At 41.3% G+C, this 18,304-nt stretch overlaps 1 protein-coding gene, 1 long non-coding RNA gene and 1 other non-coding gene across 4 annotated transcripts in view; all 3 read left to right on the top strand.

The window, feature by feature from the left end:
- Positions 1 to 2,132: 2,132 nt before the first annotated feature.
- On the top strand, positions 2,133 to 2,215 carry TRNAL-UAA (transfer RNA leucine (anticodon UAA)). The gene has a single exon. It is a non-coding gene; the product is annotated as a tRNA-Leu (tRNA).
- A 1,132-nt stretch (positions 2,216 to 3,347) lies between these two features.
- Positions 3,348 to 18,304, top strand: part of CAV1 (caveolin 1) — a 34,961-nt gene continuing 20,004 nt past the window's right edge. The window contains exons 1-2 of one of the 2 annotated variants that reach the window (XM_045792795.1): positions 3,348 to 3,505; positions 4,926 to 5,090. In XM_045792795.1, coding sequence (XP_045648751.1) covers positions 3,476 to 3,505; positions 4,926 to 5,090 — 195 coding nt within the window. In that variant the 5' untranslated portion in view covers positions 3,348 to 3,475. Of the gene's footprint in view, positions 3,506 to 3,951; positions 4,216 to 4,925; positions 5,091 to 18,304 lie in introns of those variants that run through there. The other variant, XM_045792796.2, reaches the window with a different exon arrangement.
- Positions 5,104 to 18,304, top strand: part of LOC148110361 (uncharacterized) — a 28,105-nt gene continuing 14,904 nt past the window's right edge. Inside the window, exon 1 of the long non-coding RNA XR_015723892.1 lies at positions 5,104 to 17,875. This is a non-coding gene — a long non-coding RNA (uncharacterized LOC148110361). The remainder of the gene's footprint in view (positions 17,876 to 18,304) is intronic.

The raw sequence follows: 18,304 nt of genomic DNA, 5'->3' as shown, positions 1-18,304 counted from the left end.
TTCAGTGGAAGGTGTGTGAGATGGTGATGTTGAAAAACAGGATAAATATTCAGTTGAACACATAGCTTGTAAAAATATTGATATTTATACATGTAAATAGTCACCCTCTGGAATGTTCCCCCTTTACCTTCTGACCTTCTCCTAAAGGCCCCTAACATCCCAATGAGCCAGCAACTGGCCAGCAGGACTCCAAGGCCCAGCTCCAGAGCTGTGACCCAAATTGGGAATGACTGCTGGGTAGCTCTGCCACACTGGTTATTATTCTTTTTATATCACACCTAGTGATAACCACTATTACAATCCAAACTATAATCTCTTTTCTGAACTCACTGACAAAGTCATATTTGGGCAATCTTAGGCTTCTGAGTTTTGATAAATGTTGGAACGCTGCCTGCTCCTTAAAACCACTGATATCGTTGTAAGCAGTCAAACCTTAGACTCCTAACCCTAGAGTGGAAATCAGATGAAGCCAGTTTAGCATAAGAGGATCCAGGGTGGTGGGGACCAGAGAGATTGGGGGTTGGGGGGGGGTGAGAAAATAGGAGAACACAAAAGGCAACTAACTTCACAATTTTACCATGAGTAGATCCTCACCAGATTACTTAAGAATCCTATATCCCAGAAATTGTTAATAGGTGCTCTACTTATTTATCAACTTTAAAATGTTTCTTTACCCCACAAAACTTATTAAGAACAAATCATTTTTTGTGTATTTAGACTTCAACTTCCACATCTCTAAGGCGACCGATTTGGAGGAATGGTGTCCCTTTTAGTTCTATATTTTTAGTGACATATAATGCCTGAGCTGACCTTTAAGGCTGCTTCTTTTAAAAAAAAAAAAATAGAAGGCAAATAAGTTGCCATTTACTCATTTTTTAGTAAATGATTTGGAGAAATTTATTAACTTGCCTCCAACCCTATAGTTATCTGTGGGGGTATCAAAGAAAAAATATTTTGTTTTTTACATCATCTGTTCATTTCAAATCTTACACCTATGCTAACAATGTTCTTCATTTTTATTTCTCGTGAAGTTGGAGCCAATTCTTCAATTCAGCTATTAAAACCAGAATACAATCTGTTTCTTTTTGGTTCTAGTTTCTTGTTGAGGCAGGTTAATGAAGAGTTTGTGGTTTTTCCTCTCATTAGGAATTCATTTTGGCATTGACAACGCTTCACTGATCATTGTGATTCCGTGTGCTGGGGTTGATTTGGCTTTGCCATGGACTTCCCTCGGTTGAGTGCTAGTTAAGCATTCACTCACAGGCCTCCCCAGAAAGTTCATTCCTTGCTGGAATGCAGGACACACACTCTCCCCGTTCCTGTTGACTTTTTTCACAGTCAAGATTACTCATCACAGCTGAAGACTGAATAACAATAGATGGGAAATGGTTTCCACATATTTCCATAGACCATAACCACAACTACTTTGCAACCAATTTATGAAGGAAGAGTTAGATAAACATCAATCATTAGAGGTAGACTGGGCACCATACAACACATGGTCAGGACAACACTCTTTCCTAGCATATCGTGTATGTTAACACACAATTTGTTCAAAAAATTTAGAAATGGGTTTTGGCAGAAATAAAAATTTAAAACCCAATTTTTAGAAGATCTTTAGTATTCTAATAATGACTAGCCGGCATAATTATTGCCAACATATGTGACATTTTCCCTGCCATAAAATTGAAACTGATCTTTTTAAAAAACTGTATTGTTTTTTTACTATAAACAACAGCCTGTCCTTTATAGCTCTCTTTTATATTTTCATATCTTCTCTCTAACTAGATAATCAGCTCCATGGGTTCCATCCTCTATTCCACCTTCTCCTCCTCCTTTTGTGCCCCAAACCCCATGTCAGACTGCCAGTATTTTTTAATGTAACCTATGCCCCTTCATGTATATTCTCAGTTTTTTTTTTTATTTCAAGTCATAATTTTACTTTTGATTGCATACAGAACCTTAGGTAAAATGTCCTTTCTGGACAGTGAATTTCTTGGCTTATTATAGCCCAAATGTAAAATTACTGCTTATTGTTTAATTCAACTTGTGTTGCTTTATAATAAAAAAAAGCATCCCCAAATTTAGGAATAGATAAAATATTTTAATTGTTAATAATTTTTTAGAAGGGTACCAGAATGGCCGAGTGGTTAAGGCGCTGGACTTAAGATCCAATGGATTTATATCCTCGTGGGTTCGAACCCTACTTCTGGTAAAGGTTTCCCTGCTTTTCCAAAAAAAGAATCGTTCTGTCTGGATCTCCCCCAAGGACTTAAAGATCGTGAACAGTTAGGGCCCTCCGCATGTTTTGGGGAGCCTGGGTGGCACAGCGGTTAAGCGTCTGCCTTCGGCTCAGGGCGTGATCCCGGCGTTGTGGGATCGAGCCCCACATCAGGCTCCTCTGCTATAAGCCTACTTCTTCCTCCCCCACTCCCCCTGCTTGTGTTCCCTCTCTCGCTGGCTGTCTCTATCTCTGTCAAATAAATAAATAAAATCTTTTTAAAAAATAATTTTTTAAACTTCTAATCAATTAGTAGAAAAACCAGGTCTCCTCAACTCACAGGCAAGTACATTAGGAAAAAAAAAAAAACTCCTCTATGATAAACTCGAAGCTCCAATTAAATATTTCTACAATTGTAAATATTTTACATATTTTGTAAATATGGCACGACGTTTTGGCATGAATTTCCTTTTTTTCCAAAAAGATCAGTAAAGTTTAACATTTTCATTTATTTCAAAGCATTGTGGAGAATTTTAGAACTAGTTGGGAAATGTTAAATTCTTCATGGCTGCTTCTCCCAGTTTCCATCCCCACCAACTAGATGTAAAGGAGTGTCACCAAAAGCACAGTGGACACATACGAACCCACACAAATTCCTTCCTGTGTTTAAATGTGAAATGCACCTAAAGGTTCTGGGCATTTTTCATCCCTTCCTCTGTGGAACTGGGAGATAGTTGTGTCTTGGGCAGCGATGGAACGTGGGCGATGAGAAGAAACGGCTTAGAACAGAGCTGAATTCTTTCTGAAGCTCGGGTGCCCATACTGGGCATCTCTGCTTGCGCGCCGGTTTCCTTCACTCCCCACCCCTTTGAGCATGATGCACTGCGAAAACATTCGCTCTCCGCAAGACGCCTCTGAGTGGTTCATAACTGGGAAAATCTTGCCCCAGGTTTAAAATATTTGCCCAAGCAACCCAGCGCCGGTGAAACGCTTTCCCGTTGCTCTTTGCTCCCTGCGGGCGCTCCCCGCCCTCTCCTGCCAGAACCTTGGGGATGTGCCTAGACCCGGCGCAGCGCAAGTCCTGGCCAACCGCTGCAGAACAAGCCCTTGGCGGGCGGCCAGGAGGCTCCCTCCCAGCCACCGCCCCCCGCCAGCGCCTTTTTCTCCCCCATACAATACAAGATCTTCCTTCCTCAGTTCCCTTAAATAACAGCCCAGGGAAATCTCAGAGCCTTCATCCAGCCACGGGCCAGCATGTCTGGGGGCAAATACGTAGACTCCGAGGTAGGCTTGGGTGGGTGCGCGCGGGCCCTGGGGAGCGCAAGGAGTGCCTCCTTCTGCTATCTCCCACTCCAAATATTCCGACTGCTTTCCCTGCCCCAGCCCTCTCTCGACTCGGAACACTCCTCTCGCGCTGGCACCTCTGTGGAATGGGCCTGGGCGGGGAGGTGAAGAGGAGGCAGGAATGTTTTCTATTTTCCTATGTAGAAAGGGGGCTGGGCGCCCCTAAACTAGAGGGAGGCAGAAAAGGGGGGCCGGGGTCCTGAAATTAGGACTGAGGACGCATTTCTAGGTGGGTCCGGGGTGCTGCTTGATGCTTCATTTTGGGACTCCCACGGTCCAGCCCCGGCCCGCTGGGAGGCGGCGGGCTGGAACGCAGGGTGGGAAGTCACTCACCCGCAATCCTGGGGACAGTCCCCGCGACTCCCCGCCAGGCGCCTGGACGGGTTGGCCGGGGCGGAGAGCGTTATGTTTGCACTTTCCAAAGCTCTTGGGCCACCTCAAAAACTCTTCCTGCATCTTGGCTCCTGGCGGGGGTGTTTGGAGAGGGATGGACCTCTCCTCCCCCCAACTACCACCACCCCTTCCAACCACCCTCCTGAGCTCGGGCTCCGCCCGGGTGGGGAAACCTCGTTTTTCCAAACGCGGCCGCCGCTCAGCCACCGGCCGGCAGCCTAGGAGTGACCTGAGGGTGGGTCGAGGGTGCTGTGCAGGTGAGATATCCTTATTCTAAGGAGTTTAGGGGGGTTGACACATGGTTTGGTCCAGAGATGGGGGCTTTCGGCACTGTGACCACCACGGGGGTTGGGAGAGCAATGGAGGGACAAAGAGGGCTGTGGGAGGGAGGGGGACGCGAACAGGTGCGAGGGAGATGCCAACAGAACACAACAACCATGGGGACACTCCATGGGTCAGGGGTTCCAACTGGATCTGCTTATTGAGATTATTGAGAGAGCTTATTGAGAGAAGGAACGGGGGTCAGGAGAACGGGAAAATGAAGCAGGTGAAACTTTCGGAGCGAGGGTAGCGTAGCAGAGAGAGTCGTTGGACAGAAGTTGGAAATCAGGTCCCCTCCCCTGCTGGGGTCTCCGCGGGGTACGGTGGGCTGGGCGTGCACCGGGCGGGGGCCTGGGCGGACCGCGCCGCGGGGTTTGCCCTGACCCCTGGCGGCGGGCCGGGGAGACCGGAGCTCCAAGCCTGGTACGGAGGGGTGTGGTGTCCTCTCCTCGATCCTCTTAAAAAGCTTGCGGCGCCAAGGAGTTTACTGTGCGCGGAGCCACCGCTGCTGAAGCGGTTAGTTCGATTTTGAGCCTCGAGGTTTGCCCCGCCGCCAGGCTGACTTCTGATCGCTTGTTTTTCTTTTTGAAATTTTCTTCCCATCTCTCCGGCCACCCTCCCCTTCCTGGCCGTCTGCCCTGCGCAGGGACATCTCTACACTGTTCCCATCCGGGAACAGGGCAACATCTACAAGCCCAACAACAAGGCCATGGCAGAAGAGATGAACGAGAAGCAAGTGTACGACGCGCACACCAAGGAAATCGACCTGGTTAACCGCGACCCCAAGCATCTCAACGACGATGTGGTCAAGGTAAGGTGAGGCGGCCAGCCTGTAAAGGACGCCCCCCCACCATGCCCCCTGCCCCAGGCATGCTGTCAGGGTTGGGACAGCTCTCCTCTGGCAAGCAGTCTGTGCATCCTTCTGTATCTTTGCCACACAAAGATTTTCTGGGCTTGATAATGTGGGAGCTCCCGCAGTCATCAAAAATGTCACATATCCCCTCCCCACCTCCTGCTGGTTAGTTCAGATGGAATTTAGCTATCTTGAGTTTCAAATACTTGCACTTCTCTCCTGGCAAATGAACCTCCGGATCTCTGCAACAGATTGACCCACACTGCTTGGGAGAGTGAGATGGTTGTCTTGCAGGTCACCCACTTGTCTATGCCCAGGCTTAAAGTCTAGTGAAGGGTGGTCCCCTGCTGCACATAGAATTAAAGCAGTAAGGTCATTGTGTAAGGTCTTGTACCAAGATAAGAACAGGAATACAGAGTGGGCAGGTTCTCCCAGCTCAAATCAAGATAACCTGAAGCTATTTTCTTAAAAATAATAAGGTAGGTAAAATGATTCAGACTAAGAACAAAGAATACATATAATATATATTATAAATGTATATACTATATCATATATAAATATATACACATATATGTATATATGTGTATATATATATATGGAGAGAAAGCGTATTTTAACTAGAAAAAAGTGGTACTCGTGCAAAACCAAGCTAATTTACACAACCAAAAATAATGTGCGCCTCTTGATTTCTCCCATAGACACCTCTAGTTAGGTATATAAAGTTGCTTCTTTAGTGACTGCCTGGGTCAGGCTTCCCTGAGTTAATGGGACGCTTAGGTTGGAGATCCTTTTTATACTTTCAGAATGTGTTTAGTGATTTAAAAAAAAATAAGTCAATTGAATGAGTTACTGGCCAAACTTAGATTTGAGTCAGTGATCAGTTTTTGATTAACATTATATTATTCAACTTTGACCCTTTTAGCAAATCAAGGCAGAAAAATTTATTGTCTGAACCCATCTGGATTGGGAAATCATGGGCCTGAGCCATTCTTGGCAGAGGGTTTTCTTTGAGGGGTAGGGAGGGCCAAGGAAAATCCTGGCCTGGAAGATTACAGTGTAAAGACCTAGCTCTGTACAACTCCAGAACAGCCAATGGGGCAGATGAGCAATTTCCACCTACCCAGTGTCCTATCTGTGGATGGGAGGAGCTACAGTTCAGAGACTGTTCACATTTATGAATAATATATTTCAAAAAGGGAAACAATTTAACCTGTAACTGGAAGGAAAATGTAACTGTCAGAATTGACTCTTTTGGCTTACTGGTGGAGGAAAAAGGAAAATTGGAGCATTAGTGGGTTTTTCTACTAGCCAGATTATGGAATATTTAAAAGCAGCAGCAATAACAAAAGTAGCTCATAAACTAGAAATTAGAGTTGCTAGAAACTCCTTACTAAAATCATTGCCTTAAAGGGGGGGTGGACATTTTTGCTTTTTCCCCTTCTCATGTAGCTTTAGACAAGAAGAAAAGATGCCAGGAAAAGAGGCAGATTTCAGAAAGGGCTGGCTTCATTGGAGCCTCCCTGTTGTTCCACCACAGTGCGAGTGGGGTTCCTGGAGCAAGTAAACCTCCCAGGATGAGTCAGAGAGGCCAGCAGTGTGGATGTGGGTCTCCACACATAGCATGACTAAGCTGAGAAAGAAAGGCTCCACTGGGAAAAGAGACTTCAACGCAGATGGAAAAAAGGCATAACAGGCTTAGGGGAAATAGCAGTTAACAGAATAGCATTTCAAAGAGCAAGTGTAGGGATCATCATATTAAAAAAAAATTAAAAGGAAGAGTTAGAGCAAGCTCCTGCTGGCCTAGAGAAAGCAAACACCTCCATTTGCTCCTATGAGTAAAATAAGACAGTCAGACAGAAAAACCCACCTTGAGAAGAATTTGGTAGGCCCACTTACTCAGATGCCCAGTTGAGAGAGGACTTAGGAGAATGCCCTACAGAGACACACCCAGGCTACAACTGCAAATTCTGCCCCAAGAGTGCCATCTTCCAGTAGCCCAGGAAGGGTGGCCTAGACCCTATGGAGACTCCTATTTTAGAAGAGCTTTTCTTTGAGTCCAAGAACAAACATAATGACAGAAACAGAGATGATCCTCTCCATGTTTACATTACATGGCAGTAAATAATAAATTTCCCTATATTTTACTTTTGACACAGACTTCTTAAAATAACAAAAACCTCCAAAGATTTACTGTTAATGCATGGTAGCCTAGAACTTCATGTGATAATAAAGGAAGAGTGGTCAAGGTACCAAATCAGGTATGGAAAATTCTGTTTAAAGGCAAGCAGCTCTGTAAAAGCTGCCTCTGCCAATTCTGTATCACGACCCACCTGTGGCTCTTTCAATTTAAATTTCAAGTAATTAACACTAAATGTAATTTAAAATTCAATTCCTCAGTCGACACTAGCCACATTCTGAGTTCTCAACACATGAAGTTACTGGCTCCCGAAGTGGACAGCACAGGTATAGAACATTTCCATCATCACGGAAATTGCTTTTGGACAGCGCCAGACTAGTTCCCTACATTTTAAAAAGGCTCTTATACCAAGTTTAGAAAAATAACTTTAGTTGGAGAAGAAATGAAACCCTGATGTACAGTGTGAGGAACAGCATGGTGTATCTGCACAGTATTCTTTCAGTCTCATAAAACAGCTACTTAGGGAGGGAAAGAAAAGTCAGCAAATTAGTCCATACAATTAGGTCCAATAAAATCGGTTTCTTATCTTAATAAAGGTTTGCTGTACTATATTACATCTGTATAGACATTTATCCCAAAATAGTAGGCTATGAATTCTTTTTAAAATATATCCTCTGATTAAAGTGATCACAACTTCAGACCCTTCATTCTCCCTCTGAGATTTCTATGTCTTCTTTTTATGTTCACATTTTCATTTGTATGTTTACTATGTACTTATTTGGAATTTCTATATAAATAAAACAGCTTCAAATTTATGGTTCTGATATATTAGCCACCAATCAATTAATTTACTAAACTCATCATATGCTAGATTACACACTGTGCCACATACTACAAAGGATAATTTCTAAAATAAGTCCTAGCAATCACAAGGATTAGAGTTAGAGAGACAAGTTGCATATAGATAAAAAGTTTTAAAAAATACACCACACCATATCACAATAGTAAGCCACTGCCAAATGGTAAATAATGGGTCATTTTTTGCTTTGACTACCAGAAAATATATAGCTAGATTTTAAGTTTCGTTAATACAGGTTACTCCTCCCTCCCACTTTTGGTTTTGTATTTTCACTTTCTTTTTTAACTGACATGCTGTTTTATGTGGTCTCTACTGTAAACCTTCTCATTATCATTTTGGAAATAGATCAAATATATATTATAATAAATCAAAAGTAAGCAGCACTGAATACTGAATAATAAGGGTTTTAGGGGCGCCTGGGTGGCGCAGTCATTAAGCGTCTGCCTTCGGCTCAGGGCGTGATCCCAGCGTTCTGGGATGGAGCCCCAAATCAGGCTTCTCCACTAGGAGCCTGCTTCTTCCTTTCCCACTCTCCCTGCTTGTGTTCCCTCTCTCACTGGCTGTCTCTCTCTGTCAAATAAATAAATAAAATCTTTAAAAAAAAAGTTTTTAAAAAAATTAATGGTATTAATTATGTTGATCTTGGTAATCAAACAATGTAGATGTATATCAGATCATCACATTGTACACTTTGAATACATACAATTATATTTGTCAATTATTCTTCAATAAGGTTTTTTAAAAAGTGAATGATATTGATATTTAAGTGTTAGGGACACCCTACTGGACAGGATAAAAGGGTAAGGGAAGGAAGATGGATTACAAATAGTTTAATAGAGAAGGGCATGAGGAGTGCAATCTGAGTTGGATCATGAAAGACAAACAGAATGCAAATAGCTGAGAAAAACACAGGAGCGCATTCTAAATAAGCCAGATAAGGAGATGGGAATGTCTCATACAAGGCGTGATGGAAGGTTTAGTAGCCCATTTTGATTGGAATTAGAGAGTTCATGTGGCAGAGTGGTAGGTCATAAAAATGAACAGACTGATCATGGCCAGATGGCAGAGTACTTTATCCAGCACTCATGATAAGTTTGGACTTGATCATGTCAACAAGACTTCATGTTTGAGTATGACATGATGAGGATGGGCTTTCTCGAAGATGACTGGTTAAGTTATAGGATGTAATGAAAGGTAGTCTGGTTGAGCAGAGAACAGTTAAGGTTTAATTGCATCATGGTCTAGACATGAAATGAGAAGGACAGTATGCAGAGGCACTGAGGATAAAATCAGGTAAGCATAAAATGACAGAATCTGAGAATTGGAAGAGAATGTAATGGTTACCGGCCTAACTTCCAATTCCTTAAGAGAAATTTAAGGGCTATAGAAGTTTAAAATTTTATCCATGTTTTCAAATGGTTACTGTCCAAACAGATATTTTGAAATAAGGGAAGAAGAGGCAAGATTATGTGATTATGATAGACTATTGCTGTGAGGGGAGAAATGAATTGAGATGATTCTGAGATTAGTGCTGAGAAAAATCAGAACATCTGAGAGAAGACTTTTGTTGGAAAATAAAAATACACATTTGTAACTTTCTATCTTAAAACTTGAATGTAATAATTCTTAAATATGCTCAGACACAAATTTTCTTTAGCAGTCAAAAAAAGTCATAACATGGTAACCAGATTTGTTTCAATTTCCAAAATAATGTCCCCGTGCCTCCCTAACCCTTTCAACTGGAAAGCATTCTAGAGTGATTGTTGATTAATCTCAATATAATGGTAATTTCAAATTCTATATTTATTTTATATACATATAATCAAAGCATAAAATTTAAAAGATCAGATTGTCTCAAAGCACTCAGCACCCTGTTAATACTCTCTTCTGTTGGAATTGGTATTGGTTTTGTTTATTTGTTTAGGAGATAGCTCCACACGATGGTGACTGATATTCTGCCACATATGAGATTGTGCATGGAATTCAGAATCTCCAGCTTGTAAAGGAGCATTATGGTCATTTTTGGTGGGAAATTATTCTCACCTAACTGAGCAATACTAAATGGGGGATCTTATTTATTCTTAAGCATTTGAAAACAATTTCAAATTCAGCCAACAATGATATACATTTTAAATGATTATTAAAAATAGTCTCTTTTTCTTCTCCATCTCCCGTTGTCAAAAAATAATTTGGTTTTAGTTGAATAAAATTTCATAATATTTATTAAAATTTAAGATGAGATACACCAAATATCTTTGAATTATGAAAAAGCTCATGATGTGGCTTATTCTTCCAATTAATAGCAGTGCTGGCTACATTTTAAAAGGGCTTAAAGTAAGAACAGCTGCAAGAGTAAGCAGCATCTGGAAAGTCCAGTAATTTGAAAAACCACCTGCTTATGTCTCCTGCCCACTCAAGTCCATAAAATAACAGACATTTTCATATTTTGAATGAAACTGCTTTTTAGTTTGCCCTACTTTTCAACATAAGTTCTCTATGATGAAATGCCCACAGAGAATTAGCCCCTATAAGAATGGGGCTGTGTGCACTGACCTGTGGGGTTCTGGGCCTTTTCATGATCCTCCTGGCTTGGTTTGTGTGGGGAAAGGGCAAGGCTGCTGTTTTCGTACAAAGATGGTTTATGCCAAGAAACACATATCCTTTCTTCTTCCACACTCTGGACCTTGTATATTATCTCCTTTACAGTACCCTAAGGCCATGGAGAAAAAGATTTGCATACTATACTTCTTTTAAAAGAAGTTGCTAAAAAGGAAACCCTCAGCAGCTAGACCAATGCCTGACATATACCCTGATAGAGTGGAAAGAGTATTGTGCCAAGATAAGAAAAAATATTTTTGCAACTTTTGTAATTTTCTTCTCTAAAACTTGAATGTAATCATTCTTAAATATACACAGACACAAAACTCTTCTTCTTTAACAGTCATGGAAAGGCATACACATAGTAATCAGATCACTTTTGGTTTCAACGTAATGGCCTATTGCTTTAATGATCTCTTTCAACTAGAAAGCATCTAGTCCCGTTAGTGTGGGACTGGACACCAAGGAAGGATAAAGAAAGTCAAGACTAACAGATTTCTTTCCCTCAGTAATCCCTGAGAATTAGGCTTATAAATAGGGATCGAACTTGTTTGGCTAATAAAAGCTAATAAACACTAGCCCTAAAAAAAATTTTGGGCAAGCAAGTTATTTTGTTTCTATGCTTCAATTTCTCTAACTATAAAGAAAGGAATGAGAGTCATTCTCATATAATAGCATTCCCTCCAAAAGCCATCCACATTTCAATAAATAATTATTATGCACTATGCCAGTGGCTACCATATAGAACTATATATACACTACTCACACCGAGTTTACAGCTATCTCCTTGCCTCTGTTTATATAGTTTCCTTTGCAAACTTTTGCTGGAATTCCTTTACCAAATTCTACTGTCTGTTAAAACTTTATAACCTTCAGGGCTTAGTTCAAAAAAATGACTCATCTATACTCTTCCTGTAAATTGTTCCTGAGCCAGTAAACAAGGCATAAGCAAAATAAGGAACATATGTATTTTTGAACAATTTGTCTCTCTTCTGGTCCCACACAAAATGTAATTAAATTACGGAAAATATTTCTGTTCTTCTTTCATGTTCTCTCTTCTTGTATTGGCTCTCAACTTCTAATATTCATATTGAAAATGTGAAATTTGCAGCTCTTTAAAAACCCTATTGCCTCTTTACAAACCCAAGAGGGCTTTCAAATGTGGCTAGGCATCAGAATCACCAGAGGTATTTTTGAAAAGACAGGTGGCTTGAGCTTACTACAGATCTATTAAATTAGAATATCTAGGGCTGGAGCCTAAGGATCTGTATTTTTCTAAGTTCCCTATATAATTATATTGTGAAGTCAGGTTTAGAAAGGTTGGCTTAAAGACATATACTCTGGATGGTTCTGTCCTAAGAAAATAGAGGACTATACAGTAACACTATATAATTCCAGATATTCTCCCTGCCAGAAGAATATCTAAAGGTCAGGCCAGTTCAAACCCTGCCAGAGAGTTTTGAAACACCATGCAGGGCTCCCAAATCAACTTTGCTCAATGGTTCTCCATCCCTTGAGACCACTTAGGCTTAACATTGCAGCGAGACCTAGGAGTGGGGCAGCCATATGGTCTAGGTTGTTGCATACAGACAAGTTAATATTGATCAGCCCTGAGTAACTATTAATAGTGCCCCTTCCATATTCAGAAGTGTCCTAGCTTGGAAGAAAAATTATATGGTCACAGATGGATTGGCCATGACTTATGGATGATTCCTATCACCTGGAATACATTCAAAATCCCCACACACACTAATTTTTAACAGAATGGGCAAAATTTCCACATGCCAATCATGGCATGCCTTTCTTTCCTCTGTGCTCTCCCGCATGACCCCCTCCTGCCCTTCATCACAGCCATCAAGCTGCACTATAACTTGAAGGAGGAGCTCTTAAGTGCCAATCTACTCCACCCTCAAACCTTAGTTTCTTTCCCTGCAACACAGGGTTAATGAAACTGACATCCTTCTATCACATATTTTGTCAGCTCCTCCATCAAAGATTAAATTGTTTAAAATAGTTTTAACTATTTTTCAGTTAGTCCAGGAAACATAAAATGGCATGCTTTCACATGAACTATTGTTTAGGGCGGGGGAAGTGTTTTTAATTTTGTCTTAAAGGAAATCTGCATGATCCATGTACTGTGCAACTACCAGGGGAATTAATTGGTAGAACAGATTTACACCTGCAAGGAATACATATTTCCTGCCTCTCATGGGAACATGTTGATGTTTCAGATATAAAATACATCTTGTTTCCTTTACTAAACCTTGAAAAGATGTCTCCTTGTTGGTCATTATATCATGGCAGGGGAAACACATATTCCTAAAGGCACAACCAAGCTTCCCCTTTAGTCATTGTCAGCTGTTTAGGTAATTAAGAGCCGGGCATTTTTAATTTGGAGGAGGCTTAAGTAAATTTTGATACTGTGCGTATGTGCTTAATATTCTATCTTATAACAATTTAAAAGTGAAGTTTTTAAAAATTGAATTCAATTTTCAATTCCTGAGCCCAGCAAAGACATTACCGTACCAATGGGCATTAATAGAATCTATGTAAAAAGGATAAATTGTGTCTAAAGACTGCACCGGATCACCTCCTATTTGTTGCAGGTATCAAACACAATCACATTTTCTCACTTACAATGAGTAACTGGAAAAGATGCTGGAAAAGACCCAAGTAGTGAGAAAGTAGATTGAGAGAAAAAAGAAACAGAGATAAAGAGAACCACAAGACCCCTTCTCCCTGTCCTGCCACCCACTCTGTGCTGGACTGAGCTTTGCACATGCCAACTCCAGGATCCCCACATCCATTTCTTTGCACAAGGCTGCCATGTCTGATGACACAGTGTGGCCAGAGCAATGGACACAAGTAGTACCCAGATCAGCAGGGCCTTCTGTGCCCAGCTAAGGCATGTGTCCCTTTATAGGCCACAGCATCGCACAGAGGCATTACTAGGCCAAGAAGTCAACTCATGAGATACGGCCTTCGCTAATAAAAAGGGCTAACTTCAAGCAATGGGGCCAACCAAAGCGTGCCGGATGTGCAGGCGAGAGTGGAACAGGTTATGGGATGCTTCCTCCAACATTCCTATAGGCTAGCTCGGTGGCACAGATTCCTCCCATTCACTTTGCAGATAAGGAAACTCAGGCTTAGCCATTTACTCAGAATTACAGAGGTAAGAAGTAGCTTAGTCAGAGTTTGAACCTAGACAGTGAGACCCTACAGCCCAGGTTCTTAACCACCGCACTCCAGTGCCTCTCTCTCTCCAGCAACAGGTCATAATCCAAGCAGACGGCACTATCACCATAGTGCAGGAAGAGATGGCTGTGTTCTTAGAGTAGGTGGGCAGCATGTGGCAAGGGGGATTCCAGAAGTCCTCTGAGTTGGGAGTGACAGGCTTGTAGCTCTAAGGTCAGACTCTAAATTTTGGCAGGTAGGCTGGGGAAGGAGGGGGAAGGACCAATGTGAAGACTAACGTAAAACCTCAGACCTCAAGAAATCTGGATGCTGGGTGAGTTCCCAACAAGCCAGGGAGGATCAAGTCTCAAAGACCAGAACCGGGGTACAAAGTTGGGGGTGTGGTCTCCATGATTAGAAGTACAACACATGCCCAGAACCAAACAAGCTGCAATGAGGGCTTGTGCTGAATCACGTGAGTCTTTAAAGCACCCTGATTACCCAGGGAAGAGCCTAGGGTGTGGCTGATCCTGCCTGGATATGTGGGGAGGAGTAAATGTGAAAGAATAAAGCAGGTCCTGACAGGCACTTTGAATTTAACAGTTTCATTTCAGGTTCTCAATTTGCCTGTTTGATTTCCAGACATTTGTGCCATTACAGTAATACACTGTGAAAACAGAAAACAATTGAGAAAAACCTGAGTTGTAGGCTAGTGGGAGAAATGCCTCTTTAATCCTGAAAGTAGTTTCTCTGAGACTTCCTCCCTGGTAATTATGCATTTGTTCTCAAAAACAAATGCCAGAAGTAAGGAACAGACTTAATAGGGCATTTTACAAGGCACCATTAATCTCTCAGAAGAACAATTGAAATGTTCCATCAATCATGGCTCACTGTTGGCCTTTCCCTATGATCAGCAGTAGTAATACATAGCTGGAAAGGGGTATACCAAAATATATCAAGGAAATGGAATCGCATTCATTGGATTTCACCACCAATGATTTTGGTTAGGTCAACAGATCTCTTCCTCACCTGATCCTGAGCACCACGCTTTTTTGTAGGGAGAAAAATTGTTTGTCTAAGATAGTTAATAACCACCAATTCACCAAACTATCTTGGGTAAACCCCTCCATCGTTCTAGTTATAGAATCATCCTCAGATATTGTGCTCCCTTAGAAAGGCCATTCAACAAATACTTAGGAAGTACGCGCTCCACACTAGGCACAAAGCATGTCGTAAGTCCTACTGCACCGGAGCTTGCCTGACAGAACTGCAGCCATCTCCCAGGGCTCACCTGAGACATGGGGGCTTCTGTGAGCCTTTGCCAGCCACCCTCATAGGAACTGGTCATCTCTTCGCTTCCACCACATTGTATTTTTATCTCTATTTTGGCATATATCAAAGCCCTCTGAGTAGTCTGCTTCTCTATCCCCATGCTTCTCCCCCCACTTTCCTTCCTATTGCATGTTTGAGTCCTTCAAAGTAGGACAGTGGCACCCTGGTGGCCCCAGGACTGCGGCTTCCCAGTACCCATCTCAGGGCTCCACACTGAGTCTGTCAGCAGAAAATGGATGTCAAATTGAATCTGTTGAAAAAAATCTGAAATTCTTTGTTAAGTAACTGAATGTCTCCTGTAAGTGAAAAGACAATAGGATTACACTATTGAGTGTCTTTCTTTGCCCCTTTCCCCTATGGCAGCTACATTTTAAACTTTCTAAGAAAAAGTATATCCAAATAATTAATAAAGAAATCCAAAAACATTCACTCTATTTACCAAAGTAAAGAGAAAATATGTTCTGTGTATATATTTATTATTAAGAGTTTTATTTTGATCTCCCGTTTGAGGAGGACACAGATGCACCTCTCCTGAGCCTTCAGTAATCAGGCTATGGCATCTGGATGGTCTCCTGGGGCCTGGAAGATAAGGCTAAACTCCTAAGTATCTGTCAGGCAGAGCAAGCAAATTCCTAGAACACCGAGAGATGCCATCACTGCTGCTTGGCATTGCCCACTGGGGCAGAAATGTGAAGACTGACAAGTGGATCTCAGGCCACATGAGAAATTCCTTGCAAAGAGAGGGGTGGAAGGGCTCCCTGTCTGACCACCCATATGCTTCTGGAAAAGGCAAACATCAGAGGAATGACTAGGTCAGGAGACAGCCCTGAAGAAAAATCCAAACCTTCCAAACCTGAAGGAGACAAAAGCTTTGAGAAACCCAAGCCTCTTTTTCCCTCTCTTTTCCCTTATTATTTCTAGATGTTAAGTACACAGAGCTCTGACTTTACTAGCTGGGAGGTGGTGACCATTAATATCCACTATTCCAACAGCACAGAAGATTCTTTGTACCTTAGAGGTGGTCTTTCATAGATCTCAGATCCCTCCTCAGAAGAAGAAGAAAAAAAAAAGACAAATCACATAGATGTCTCTAGAAAGGATCAGACATCATTCATTTCATTGTCAATGTCTGTGCCAAGTGAAACGAATGTTAGCTCCTTTTCCAGATGTGCTTCTTTCTTTCACCTCCTGTGAGAGGAGGTAGATTTACTGTAACAAGTATAAAAGTAAGACTTCTCAGTTTGACTCCAGATAGTTTCCCTATCAACGAGCTAGGAAATCAGGATCATTAATCAGGTAAGAATAGCTAGGACTATGAAGTAACCATCAAAAAAGGGTGATGATGTGTAATGAGAATTTTAGGTGTGACTGGTATCTAACATACAGCCAGGACCACAGTCCTAGCACATTTACTATTTTATCAATGACTGGAATGAACAAGTTAAGAGGACTCACAACTTACAAATGACACCAATTACAATGACCTTGTTAACATCTGTAATAAAAATAACATCAAAGTGATTTTGACAAATACCAATAACCGATAAAAATGAGATAAAGACCTATATACAGAGTGAGATAATGTTAAATGACTAGAAATAACAAACATAGATGTTAAGTAGGAAACAAATGGGTAAATTTATGAAAAATAAGAAAATACCAGGAAAGGGTTGTCATTGCTGTGGGAGCTTGTGATGCGGAAAATCAAGATGCTTGTGAGTATAATGGATATGCTCATAATTCCACAGTCCCCAAGGGACCAAGATCTCCAGGGTGATAATCACTATTGTAAATGTGCCCTTAAATGAATCCACCGTGCTCCACTCCCCCTGGGCAATAGGGGATGCAAACTAAATCTACTAGTTGTTCATAAACATTAAACATCTCAACAATTTAATGATAGTTTAAAGGAAGTATAATGAATGGAATCAAAAGGACAATGCAATTAGAAGAAATGTCACCTACAAGATTCTCTACTTCATTTGCTATTTGTCAGACTTATTAAGAATGGGTTCCTATTTTGATCTTATGAGAGAAGTAGAGACGCTAGAAAGATCCTAAGGAGGAGCAAAAGGAAGGAGATAAGAGATGAAGAGAAATGCTCAGGTATGGCTGAGGAGGTACTGCTTTGTCTGGACAATTTGTTAGAAGAGCGGGAAGGCACCATGGGATGACAACTGTCTTTAAGTATGCCAGGCTATTAAGAGACTTACAAGAAAAAGACTGCTCGGACACAATCACCATTTGGGACAAGGAAAAAGGAGGAAGGGTTGTATATGTAGTTTAAAAAAAAAAGTATTAGGTTACCTGGGAGAAGAAATTCCAGGTAGTAAGAGTGACTAATCCCAGGAACGTGTCGCAGTTGTTTTATAATGATTGTGTGTTAAATTTCTTGTCTATGTGACTTCTCAAATCCCTCTACCTCTACAATTACAATTAGGCCTATAACAATATTCACATACGGTCTCATAATTAAGCACTGTCGTATATACGAACACTTTCCTCTATTCCAGCAGGATACCTGGTTTGTTTTGGGGCAAAGAGGTGTTAGTACGGCATTGTTCTAAACAGTGGTCGAAAATGCAAGTGGTAAACATCTAAAAGTAGAACACTGCAAAATGCATGCATTGTGTGTACTAAAAGGTCAGTATGAAACATTATCTTTATGGCAAGCCTGTCCATCCACTCCCTCCTACGCATTGCATATTCATACAACTTCTCAGCTTATATAAACCCCTATTGTGATTTAAACTCATGAGAGAGTATGGCTTCTGCAAAGGGTGGCTGTTTTGTGACTTTTGACCAAAGGTTCTTTACCCAAGCTGTAGATCAGCTGGGGAACATTTCAAAATACTGTTGTGTCTATCCCATTTCTATACCCTAGAAATTCTAATTGAACTGATCTATGATGGGGCCCAGGCCTACATACCGTGTTTTGTTTTGTTTTGTTTTGTTTTGTTTTGTTTTGTTTTGTTTTTGAAAGCTCTCCAGGTGATGCTAATGTAAGAGCTGGAATTGAATCTGGTTTAGACTCTCAGTTAGAATTTCTTAATAATAAAAACATGTGCTATG

The sequence above is a fragment of the Ursus americanus genome, chromosome 3, assembly GCF_024610735.1.
Source record: "Ursus americanus isolate L20-20 chromosome 3, mUrsAme1.1.p, whole genome shotgun sequence".
Taxonomy (NCBI): Eukaryota; Metazoa; Chordata; class Mammalia; order Carnivora; family Ursidae; genus Ursus; species Ursus americanus.
Note: the sequence above shows the minus strand (reverse complement) of the source record. Positions and strands in the feature narration are given on the sequence as shown.